The following is a 12,756-nucleotide window of genomic DNA, read 5'->3' as shown; positions in this document are numbered from 1 at the left end:
GCTGCCACCCAGGAATGAGGCTGTGCTAGACCACCCAAGCCCAGCCAAGCTGGCCCAAGCCAGAAGAGCCACCTGGCCGGCCCACTCAAGGCATTGCAAAAAATAATAAAATGCTTGTTATAAGCCACTAAGTTTGGGGATGAATGACTAACTTATAAATGAAAGGAACAGGGGCTATTCCAGTTTTCATAAACTCTGTAACCTTTGCTTATATACTTCATTATGTTATAGGACCTTTGTTTTATAGATACAGGTCCTGGAGAGAGAGGGCCACAATTTCAAAGAATACTCACAGGATATATAGCTAATTAGCCTGGAATCAGCAAACATCAAAGACATGTATTTGGGGATTTTGGTTGGAGTCAGATAATCTCTTGAGAGTGCAAACTGAGTCAAGACTACCCCAGTCGTGACTCTCTGATGTCCCCTGATGAAGCATTACACACTACCTGGAGAACCCACGTTCCACCCACAGCTGCTGCGTTCCCTACACACTGGCTTTTTCAGTGAATGAATGAATAGTAGATGGAGCTACAGCTTGGTGGCCTAAATCGTGCTGCTGCTCCTTTTGCTGAGATTCTTGCAAAGAAAAAGAGTATAGTTGAAAGCAAGGCCCTTCCCCTTCACCCAGATAAGGAATTCACTGTTACTCATAACCACATATTTCTATAGGGTTGCTATGAGTGGGTTTGGTTTTTGGTTTTTTATCTTAAGACTTTAGGGAAATAAAGTACTACTCTAAAGCTTGGTTACTAAGTATCTGATTCAAACATCCCCTGGATGTTCAGATAAATTTGTATGTGTGTCCCAGAAATGATCCAGGTTTCTACAGTGACTCAGAATTATTCTGCCGTTCATGAACAACTTCAGCGGAAACCAGTCTAGGATTATTGGTGTGATTGTGACTCTGACGTATGTCGCAGGAATGTGGATTCTGCTGAATGTATCAACTTACCTCTTCGTTGTATTAAAAATTTCTTGTCCAAATGAAAATCTTTGCTGTACAGTGCTGAAATCATCTGAAACAAGAAGAATTTATCTGATGAAGAAAGAATATGTTTTACAATGTGCCTGCTTTTAACCTTCTGGAGAATCTTTCTTGATCTTCTTCGTACATTATTCTCTGGATACAAGTCTCTTTCTTTTCTTTTTTCCTCCAGGCCTAGATCCCTCTTCTTGATTGATATCCTTGGCCCTTTAGGGTTGATCATTGACCCCTCCGCATTAAGTAAAGTCAGCCAATAATACAAAGCTATAGATCAGGTCACCCTACAGCACAGAAATATAGTACATTAACTGAATGAAAGGACTATATTATTTAATGAGTATGTGGACTACCAGGAGGAGAAAGAAAGAGAACGAGATGCTAATCAGTCAATTTTTTAACCAAGGCTTATGACACTCTATAGAGAGTCCATTTGTGCCCTAATACTGCTTACAGAACATTCTGGGAAGAGGGGCATTTATTATTTTATTCAAAACCTCTAAGGGGCTAGAAAAAAAAGAAAGCCTAAGAACTGCTGTGATTTGGAGATCATTATTATATTGGCATTATATTGGCAGTCCTTAGCTTTTGGTGTTTTTGATTTTTAGAGTTTGTACTTTGAAGCTTTATGAGAGGCAATGTAGGATAGCAGTTGAGAGCTCAGATCCTAGAGCTAGACTGCCTGGGTTTGAATCCCAGCTTTACCGCTTGCTGTCTGTGTCCTTTGGGGAGGTAATATAACTTCCATGTGCCTGTTTTCTCATCTACAAAATGGGTATAATAATAGTACCTATCTCAAAGGGTTGATATGAGGATTTAATGAGTTTATTTATATATATTATATACATATATATATATATATACACACACAGACACAAAATACTTAGTATAGTGTCTGGCACTTAGTATTGGCTATTATTACGATACCTTGATATCACCAAAACAAACTTTTATTAAATGAATTTGGGCTGTTATATGTGAAGCTGTGACAGGGGTGCCACTTTCAGGGTTCAGCAGTATCTTCTTTTTAGTACAGGCAGTCCACTGGTTACAAGACTTACTTACAACCCTTAGTTTTTAATCAACCCCAGTGAAGCCTATATTAAAAATTCGAGGTACATATCGTGGTTCATAATAACAAATGAGCACTACTTTGCAAAGCACATCAAAACATTATTATTATTACTGTATTATTATGTTAAAGGTGTTTCAGTGTATCTGGAAGTTTGTCTTTAATCATTAGTTTTTTATGCATGCAAAGGTGTACTGTATACTAAGACTTTTGACTAACTGATGTTAGGTACAAACCGTCCATAACTGTTCTACTTATGTACAAATTCAACCTAAAGACAATCTTAGGAACAGAACTTCTTTGTAATCTGGGGACTTGCAGAGATACATAACTTGTTTGTTGAATTTTTTGAAGACATTAGTGCAAAAAGGAAATACCAGTAATAAGCATAAGAGACTGGTGATGAATGTGACTCTTGTAAACCTAATATGATTGAGACAAAGATAACAATTAAGTATGCCCAAGGTAGTGAAACTTTAGCCTCAGTTGAATGCTTTGTAAGCAATTATCAGCCATGTTCAAATGTGAAAAACAAGAAAATTAACGAACCATGTGTAAAATGCCAGAAGTATACTATTTGAAAGTGTGTTCAAAAGTGAGAAAGAATCAGGAATCTGTATAATTTGATGTGAGAAAATACAGACAGCTCCCACCACCACCAAAATAACTTGTAATTCTGTTATTTGCCTTTATCATATTTAACTTTCCTACATGTCTTTTTTTAATTGTGGTAAATTTAACAAAACACTTACCAGTTCAACATCTTTTACATGTACAGTTCAGTGACATTAATTATATATTCGTTATGTTGTTCACTCATCACTGTTTTCAAATTCTTCCATCACCCTTAATAGAAGCTCAGTGTCCTGTAAGCACTGAATCCCCTCTCTTCCACCAACATGCGTGCAACACCCCCCTACCTCCACCCCATAACCACTAATAAACTTTGGTCTATATGTGCTTGCGTATTTTAGATATTTTGCAAGTGGGATCATACAGTATTTGTCCTTTTATGACCGACGTATTTCATTCAGCGTAATGTTTTCAAGGTTTATGCTGTAGTATGTATCTGGACTTCATTTCTCTTTATGTGTGGTGGTGGTGTTAGGTGTCGTCAGTTCCAGCTCGTAGCAACCCTATGTACAACAGAACAAAATACCGTCCAGTCCTGCCTGGTCCTGCCCGGTCCTGTACCATACTCACAATTGTTGCCGTGTTTGAGGCCATTGTTGCAGCCACTGTGTGGCTGTCTTTTTGAGAGTCGTCTTCTTTTTACTGACCGTCTACTTTACCAAGCATGATGTCCTTCCCCAGGGACCGGTCCTTCCTAATAACATATCCAAAGATTGTGAGACAAGGTCTTGCCGTCGTCCTTGCATCTGTGGAGCATTCTGGCTGTACTTCTGCCAAAACAGATTTGTTCATTCTTCTTGCAGTCCATAGTATATTCAATATTCTTCACCAACACCATAGTTCAAAACAGTTTTTCTTCGATCTTCCTTATTCATCATCAGCTTTCGCATGCATATGAGGTGGTTGAAAATACCACGGTTTGGGTCAGGTGCACCTTAGTCCTCAAAGTGACATCTTGGCTTTTAACTCTTTAAAGAGGTCTTTTGCAGCAGGTTTGCCCAATGTAATATGTTGAGTTCTTGACCGCTGCCTTCATGGGCATTGATTGTGTATTCAAGTAAAATGAAATCCTTGACAACGTCAGTCTTTTCTCCATTTATCATGATGTTGCTTATTGGTCCAGTTGTGAGGATTTTTGCTTTCTTTATGTTCAGGTGTAATCCATATAGAAGGCTGTAGTCTTTGATCTTTATCAGTAAGTGCTTCGAGTCCTTTTGGATTTCAGCAAGAAAGGTTGTGTCATCTGCATATCGCAGGTTGTTAATGAATCTTCCTCTAGTCTTGATGTTGCATTCTTCTTCGTATAGTCCATCTTCTCGGATTATGTGCTCAGCATACAGATTGAATAAGTATGGTGAAAGAGTACAACCCTGGTGCACACCTTTCCCGATTTTAAACCACGCAGCATCCCCTTGTTCTGTTGGAATGACTGCCTCTTGGTCTATGTATAGGGTCCGATTATGCACAATTAAGTGTTCTGGAATTCCCATTCCTCACAGTGTTACCCATAATTTGTTATTATCCACACAGTCAAATGTCTTTGCATAGTCAGTAAAACACAGGTAAACATCTTTCTGGTATTTTCTGCTTTCTGCCAAGATCCATCTGACATCTGTAATGATATCCCTCATTCCACATCCTCTTTTGAACCTGGCTTCAATTTCTGGCCGTTTCCTGTCGATGTACTGCTGCAACTGCTTTTGAAGGATCTTCAGCAAAATTTTACTTGGGTGTGATATTAATGACATTGTTAGATAATTTCCCCATTCCATTGGATCATGTTTCTCTAGAATGGGCACAAATAATGGATTTCTTCCAGTTGATTTGCCAGGTAGCTGACTTTCAAATTTCTTGGCATAGATGAGTGAGTGCTTCCAGCATTGCATCCGTTTGTTGAAACATCTCGATTGGCATCCTTTAATTCCTGGAGCCTTGTTTTTCGCCAATGCCTTCAGTACAGCTTGGACTTCTTTGTTCAGTACTGTCAGTTCCTGATCATGTGGTATTTTCTGAAATGGTTGAATGCTGACTAATTCTTTTTGGTATAGTTACTCTGTATATTCCTTCCATCTTCTTTTGATACTTCCTGCATTGTTCAATATTTTGCCCGTAGAATCCATCAGTATTGCAACTTGAGGCTTGAATTTTTTCTTCAGTTCTTTCAGCTTGAGAAATGCTGAGCATATTCTCCCCTTTTGGTTTCCTAACTCCAGGCCTTTGCTCATTTCGTTATAATACTTTGTCTTCTCAAGCTGCCCTTTGAAATCTTCTGTTCAGCTCTTCTACTTTTATCATTTCTTCCATTCACTTTAGGTACTCTGTGTTCAAGAACAAGTTTCAGAGTCTCTTCTGACACAGACTAAGACTAAGAAGAAGGACCTGGTGACCTACTTCTAAAAAAAATTGGCCAGTGAAAACCTTAGGAATAACAGCAAACAATGTCTGATATAGTGACAGAAGATGAGCCCCTCAGGTTGGAAGGCACTCAAAATACCACTGGTAAAGGGCTGCCTTCTCAGAGTACAGTTGACGTTAATGATGTGGATGGAATAGAGCTTTCGGGGCCTTCATTTGCTGAGGTGGCACGACTTAAAATGAGAAAAGTGGCTGCAAGTACCCATTAATAGTTGGAACATGGAATGTACAAAGTGTGAATCTAGGAAAATTGGGAAGTTGTCAGAAATGAAACGTTTGAAAATCGATCTCCTAGGCATTAGTGAGCTGAAATGGACTGGTATCGGCCATTTTGAATCACAGAATCATATGGTCTGCTATGCCGGGAATGACAAATTGAAGAGGAATGGCATATTAATTGACAAAAAGAATATTTCAAGATCTATCCTGAGGTAGAATGCTGTCAGTGATGGGATAATATCCATATGCCTACAGGGAAGACCAGTTAATACGACTGTTGTTGAAATTCACGCACCCACCACTAATGCCAAAGATGAAGAAATTGAAGATTTTTATCAACTTCTGTGGTCAGAAATTAATCAAACATGCAGTCAAGATGCTTTGATAATTACTGGTGATTGGAATGTGAAAGTTGGGAACAAAGGAGGAGGATCAGTAGCTGGTGATAGAAATGACACCGGATATCACGTGATAGAATTTTGCAAGACCAACAACCTATTCGTTGGAAATAACTTTTCAATAACACAAGCGGGAACTAAACATATGGATGGAATGGAATACACTGTTACCAAATCAGCTACTTCTGTGGAAAGAAACTGTGGAGAAGCTCAATATCATCCGTCAAAACAAGGCCAGGGGCTGACTGCGGGACAGGCCATCAACTGCTCATATGCAAACTCAAGCTGAAACTGAAGAAAACTGAAACAAGTCCACAAGAGCCAAAGTACGACCTTGAATATATCCCACCTGAATTTAGATACCATCTCAAGAATAGATTTGATGCATTGAATGCTAATGATCAAAGAGCAGAAAAATTAAGAGGTCATTAAAAAGCAGGAAAGAAAAGCCCAAAATACATGTCAGAAGAGACTCTGAAACTTGTTTTCTTTATGTGTATGTAACATATTTTGTTTATCCATTCATCTGTTGATGGATATTTAGGCTGTTTCCACCTTTTGGCAATTGTGAATAGTGCTGCAATGAACATTGATGTACAAGTATCTATTTACTTTCCTGCTCACTTCTTTTGAGTATATACCTCGGAGTGGAATTGCTGGATCATACGGTAGTTCTGGGTTTAACTTTTTGAGGAACCGGCAAACTGTCTTCCATAGCAGGCTATACCATTTTATACTTCCTTGAGCAATAGATGAGGGTTCCATACATACTTTTTTAAGTCTGCATTGTGCATAAAAGTAGAGGATTTGTACATATTAATACGAGCCTTTTCCCAACCTCTGTTGAATTAATGTGTTTCTGATGGTTCTGCACCCCTTCCATGTTTCTATACTTAACAGACTTCATTCTCAATAATAGGCCCAAATACTTCTACTAAGGGTTTTCTTTTTTAAATTATTTTGTAAAAAATACCTCCTACTAAACTCCAGTAGGTGTACCCTTGGCAGTGAGTTTTGATTTTGTATTTTCTGCTTTAGTAGTTAAAATACTAATATAGTATTCTTCTGGCTTCTGTTTCCCTCTCTCTATAGTAACCTTTTTTTGTTTTAGGGCCTCAGCTAGATATAGCTTCACAATCTCTGGATCAAGAAGTTCAATTAAAAGTTAAAACTGAAATTGAAGAAGAGCTGAAGTCTTTGGACAAAGAAATTTCTGAAGGTCAGTTTGTTTTTATTTTCCTAGTTAATTAGTAGATTCTGTTTTGGTGTGGTTTGATTATTGTCATTTTAACTTGGCTTTTATAGTAGGGTGTTCTGAATATTACAAACTTTTTTGGTATATGCTTATAATGATGAAACTCGAAGGTAGCCTTTTTCTCACCTGGGGTTATGTTTGTAAAAGTTTCCTATCTCTTCCCAATAGTTTAGATGTAACTCTTTCTAGTGTTAAGTAATGGGCTAAATGATCACGTTAAAGTCCTTTCCATTCAATATGGTTTGATTTTGGCATTTTTATGTACCAATCAGGACATTTCATTTTCATACGTATAAATGCTCTTTTGTTGTTTGCTGCTGTTGAATCAGCCCTTAGCTCCTGGTGACCTCGTGCACAATAGGATTGTACCACTGTGATCCAAAGGGTTTTCACTGGCTGATTTTTCAGAACTAGATCACCAGGGCTCCCTTCATAGCCTATCTTAGTCTGGAAGCTCCAGTGAAACCTTCCAGTATCACAGCAACACTTCAAGCCTCCACTGATAGATGGGTGGTGGCTCCACTTAAGGTACATTGGCTGGGAACCAAACCCTGGTCTCGTGCATAAAAGGTAAGAATTCTAGATAGATTGTTGTAATATTACATCATAAGCCTTTTAAAAAAAGGTTTTCAAACTCCTAGAGTGCTTTATTATTCCTACGAAAGGTCAAGAGCTGGAGGCCTTGGCATGATCTTTTTTAAATAGTTATTATTGTAATCATTTCCATGGATTGAATGAATAGTTACTTAATTTTTTCCCTGTTATTGAGGGGAGCATTTGGATTATTTCCTGTTTTGCTTTACGTAAGTAACAATTCATGAGTATAATATATGTCCACACAGAAACTTGTACACAAATGTTACAGCTTTATTTTTATATATTTCACATACCATAAAATGCATCTTATTATTTTTTCATTATGAAAGCAATTAAACTGACTGCTCTGACTGGGATCACGATAGAGGGTCCTAGGCAGAGTGGGAGAAAATGTAGAACAAAAATCAAATCCATGAAAAAGACCAGACTCACTGGCCTGGTAAACCCTGGAGTATTCCCTGAGACTATGGCCCTAAGACAACCTTCTAACTTGGACCTGAAGCTGTATCTGAAGACCACCTTTCAACCAAACAATAGACAGGCCTACATAATAGAGAGGAACAAACTCCTTAGAAATGTTAATTATATGAGACCAAAGGGCAAAATCTGCCCAAAAGCAAAGACACAAAGGCAGGAAGGGGTAGGAAAACCAGACACAATGTAACAGGGAACCCAGGGCAGAAATGGGGAGAGTGCTGACACACCCAGGGGACTGCGACCAGCATCTTGGAAAATTCTGTGTACAAATTATTAAATGGGAAACTATTTTGCTCTGTAAAGCTTCACTTAAAGCACAATAAATCATTTTAAAAAAAGTGATTGAAGACTGTTGAAAATTAGATGCAAACCTCATGCTTTACGAGGGTTCTCTGCCTTTCATCTCATTTGTATCTTGAAACACTTATTATATATTTTCTTCCAGATAGCCAGGTCTGTATAACATGGAGTTAGGAAGGAGATAAGCCTGGTAGTTTGAACTGAAGAAAGATAGGATATGACTTTTTCTTTTCAATGTGCAACTTTTATACTTCACGTATAGCTTTCACAGTTATTAATTTTATCCCTGTGTGCGAATATTGAGTTTAAAAGGGGAAAAAAAACAAAAAACTGAACCCATTGCTGTTGAGTCGATTCTGACTCATAGCGACCCTATAGGACAGAGTAGAACTGTCCCATAGAGGTTCCAAGCAGCGCCTGGTAGATTCCAACTGCCAACCTTTGGGTTAGCAGCCATAGCTCCTCCTCACTATGCCACAGGGTTTCCTTGAAAGGGAAAGTAATTGATTATTCCTCTAAGGTGGTATAAACCGATTAGAATCTGGTTTAAAAAGTGCCACATTTTTAAGGTAAAAACAAGACCTTATAAATTATTAAGATAAGGATGATAGAACCAAGAATTGCCTCTCATTTATCATGCTTATACTAAATTGGGCAGTAATACTATATGAAATTGGTTGGTATATTTTTATATTCCAAGAAAGATTAATATCCATAATGATTATCTGACATTTTTATGTGGTGCATAACTGTTAGCTTGTTCCCAGTATTAGATGGGCTTTAGAACATAACCTTTGATGTTTATTAAGTTACGTTAGGTTTTTATTTTGTTCTCTCTTCAGCCTTCACCAGCACAGGCTTTGACCGTCATACTTCTCCAGTGTTCAGCCCTGCTAACCCAGAAAGCTCAATAGAAGACTGCTTGGCCCATCTTGGACGGAAAGTGTCCCAGGAACTGAAAGAGCCTCTGCATAAAGCATTGCAAATGCTCCTAAGCCAGTGAGTTACCATTGCTGAGTGGGATTGTGCTTCTCTGGATTGCTCGTGCAGCACCAGTTTGGTTAAGGCTTTGTTTTAGGTGAACGTTGTCACTTCTTTTCTGACTTATTTTTCTTCACTTTTGTTTTCCCAAAGCATCTCTGTTTGTGGTTTGGAGTGACAACTTTGCATCAGAGCAGTAATGTAGTTGTTCAGCATGGAGTTGATCATTTTTATTTACTTGTTGTGCTGTTAGGTTTCAACAAATGCTTTTACTGAGTTGTAAATACAAGCTGTTTTGTTTGTCCTAACCACTTGTCTTACCATTCCCTGGCCCATGTAGATATAGTGCCGAGGGTTTTGTATATTACATTGTAATGTGAGATTAACGTTATGTTTGTATTTTAGGTGTCCCAGATGTTGCTAAAGTTTGGGGTTGCACATTTGCCCATATAACTACTTCCACACACTTATAGTGGGCACTTAGCTCTGAGCTGTGGTTTTGACAGTTAATGCTAAAGGCAAGAAGCAAGTAATAAATAGTGAAAGTATATTAAAATAGACCAAGTAATTTATTGTAAATATCAAAAATTCATTTCCCCTAATTCTTTGCTGAGAACCTTTAAGGAATTGGTATGAATTAGGAAAAAAGTTTTTTTTTTTGTCTTAACAAAGATTGACAACTTTCTAAAACAGGATGAATCGAAGACTGCTCCTTCACTGAAAGGGCCAAAATTCAGATGCTAAATGACTATTGTAAGGTAGTTCCTTACCTTCAACTAAGTAAAGTTTATAGTTTACTATTTGTTAGAAGGAAGCAATTTGGGTCTTAAGAAAATTCTGTTTGTTTCTTCATATTCTGGTAAATTGAGCAAATATAAAAATTTTACTTAACACTTAGGAAAGAGTGGCATGAAAAAATTTTTTTAATCTTATAAATAACTGGAGAGAAGAATACAGGTGTCAGACAGTAAAACTTAGGTAGGAAATTTGGGGTTATAGCAGTGGTTTTCAAAAAGTATTCTATGAGCCTTAGGATTCCACTGAGGTACTTTAGGGGTCCTTGAAGAGGTGAGGGATCTGTTGCGTGGGTGGGACTTATAGCTTCTTTTCATTTTTCTTCAACCAAAACCAGTATACTTTCATCTGTTTTATATATTGAGGTTTCATATAAGATTTGAAGAAGGAAATCTGCTTTATATTAAAAAAGAGGGAGGAAAAAAAACAGCCCTTATAAAAACTGTTGGGCCTGGGAGTTAAATAACTAAGTGAGAGGTTTAAGGCAAAAAAAAAAACTGTTTCCAAATTTGCTGCAGACTTTGAGCAAACCATTTCACTTTATATCTCGATTTCTTCATCTGCTAATTTTAACTTTACTATCTGTAATAAGCTCTCCAGAGAACAGTGTTCTGTAGTTAAAAAAGTAAACAACCCAATATTATTGTTTCTGCAGTCCTTTTCATAGTCTACAGGAAAAATTGCTGTCTTTCTCACTGTAAAGTAAATTATACTTAAAAGAAAATTATATTGGATGAATATTTATTTTGTTTTTGTTTTCCCCCCAAACCTTGAATACCAAAACAATTATTTTTGAAATTAGTGTTTCTGGTTGCATATCCCAGTCAGGTTTCTTTATGAATAATTTTTTTTTCTAGTTTTGAAAGTTGTTAAGCTTTATTACTAATACCTTAAAAATAACTAATTGATTATGAACTGTAAGTACTATACTGGTTGAAGGTAATATCTTTTAAGGTAGAATATATCCCCTACTCCTCTAAACTGTTTTATTAAAATGAGAAATTAATCCCGAACTCCTCGTAGAGAAGAGCACCAACAGTTTCAGAATGATGCCCCAACCCCCTTTTCTTCTTTAGGTAGGGCTGGTCGTTCAGCTGCTTAACTTTGCTGTGCATTAGGTTTCCTTTGAATGTTTAATATACTGAGTCACTTACATGCATATATGTGTGTACGTATAATGTTTCAAGTTGTATTTCATTCTGAAGGATGCTAAAGTACTTTAACCTGATAGACAAGCTACCAGTAAAGACTACTGTGACCCACAGCAGCGTGAAACAGTTCAGGAAAGGAAGTGAAGGGACTGATTACATGCAAGTAAAGCTTCAGGGAGAATTATAGGTAGGTAGACTGTATAGTCAGGGCCGGATTAAGGCATGTGAGGGCCCTAAACACTGATAATCTGTGGTACCCCCTCCTATGCTTACTCACACATTCAAACGGGATATGTGAGTTTTATTTATATATATATGTATATATACACATACACACATGTGTGTATATATGTATATAGGTGTGTGTGTGTCTTAGCTGTCCACCATGTAACTGTTTTTCAGTGCAACTATAATATTAACAATTGAATGTAAAAGTGGCGTATGCCATTTTAGTGGAATGGATGAACTGGATTGTAAGATTTTCAGTGGGTGAATTTTGCAAGAGTTAGACTTGAAAGCCCACCCCTACCTCTTGTTTATCAGAAAGAAGTAGTGTACTCTCAAAAGACCCACTGAGATAAGGAGTTTCATTTACATAGGAGGGGACCATAGGAGACAGATGTCAACGAAGGCACTGAACTGGTAGGGGCCTCATAGCTTAAACAGACTTGTGCATGGGCACCCTTGTGACCCTGAATGAGTTTTATTTCTGACTGGCACATTCGTATACATGGGAGCTGGTATCAGTTTCATTTAGTGCCCTGCCAGTTCCCTTCCACTGTGGCGCTCGCTTTTCCTTGTGTCCTGTCTGCTTGGCATCTGTTAGTCTTTGCTTTGGACAACTAGTGCCCCTGTTTTGTTGATGCCTCAAACACACGCTTACCTTGCTTACTGGGTGATCCATCCCTGTATACAGTGTCTGCTGGACTTCAGCTTTTACAAGAGTTAGCATTTAGCCCAGGTGTTCTAAAAACTACGAAAAGGTTACTTTAATGGAAAAGTGATATCAGGAAGGTAGTACATAACACCTTATCATTACAAAAGGTCATCTCTGGTAACTCGTCTCCTTTAGCATCACTGTAGTACTGATTTCATATTGACTTGTCTTAAAGAATGATGTGCCTGTCACCAGAACTGTTTTCTTGAAATCTCTATATCAGCTCTGTCTATCCAACACAAATATAAGCAACGTATGTAATTTTAATTTTTCAAACAGCCACGTTAAAAACAGATAAAAATATAAAAGTAAACATAGGGTAATTTTTTCTAATTTTAATAATATATTTTATTTAATCCAATATAGCCAAACTACTATCATTTGAACATGTAATCACTATAAAAAATTATTAATGAAATATTTTATATTCTCTTTTTCTCTCAAAGTCTTTGAAATCTACTGTGTGTATCACACTTTCAGCACATCACTAGCCACATTTCAGAAGTTCATTAGCCACTTGTGGTATCTAGACATTGTCATG

The 12,756-nt window shown here is 37.5% G+C and overlaps 1 protein-coding gene across 3 annotated transcripts in view; it reads left to right on the top strand.

Annotated features, from left to right (window-relative positions):
* Window positions 1-12,756, top strand: part of BCL2L13 (BCL2 like 13) — a 96,740-nt gene that overhangs the window by 43,304 nt on the left and 40,680 nt on the right. For all 3 annotated transcript variants that reach the window (XM_049882113.1, XM_049882111.1, XM_049882112.1), the window contains exons 3-4: window positions 6,834-6,941; window positions 9,194-9,350. In XM_049882113.1, coding sequence (XP_049738070.1) covers window positions 6,834-6,941; window positions 9,194-9,350 — 265 coding nt within the window. The remainder of the gene's footprint in view (window positions 1-6,833; window positions 6,942-9,193; window positions 9,351-12,756) is intronic.

The sequence above is a fragment of the Elephas maximus genome, chromosome 4, assembly GCF_024166365.1.
Source record: "Elephas maximus indicus isolate mEleMax1 chromosome 4, mEleMax1 primary haplotype, whole genome shotgun sequence".
Classification (NCBI taxonomy): domain Eukaryota; kingdom Metazoa; phylum Chordata; class Mammalia; order Proboscidea; family Elephantidae; genus Elephas; species Elephas maximus.
This window is presented reverse-complemented; position numbering and strand designations above follow the sequence as displayed.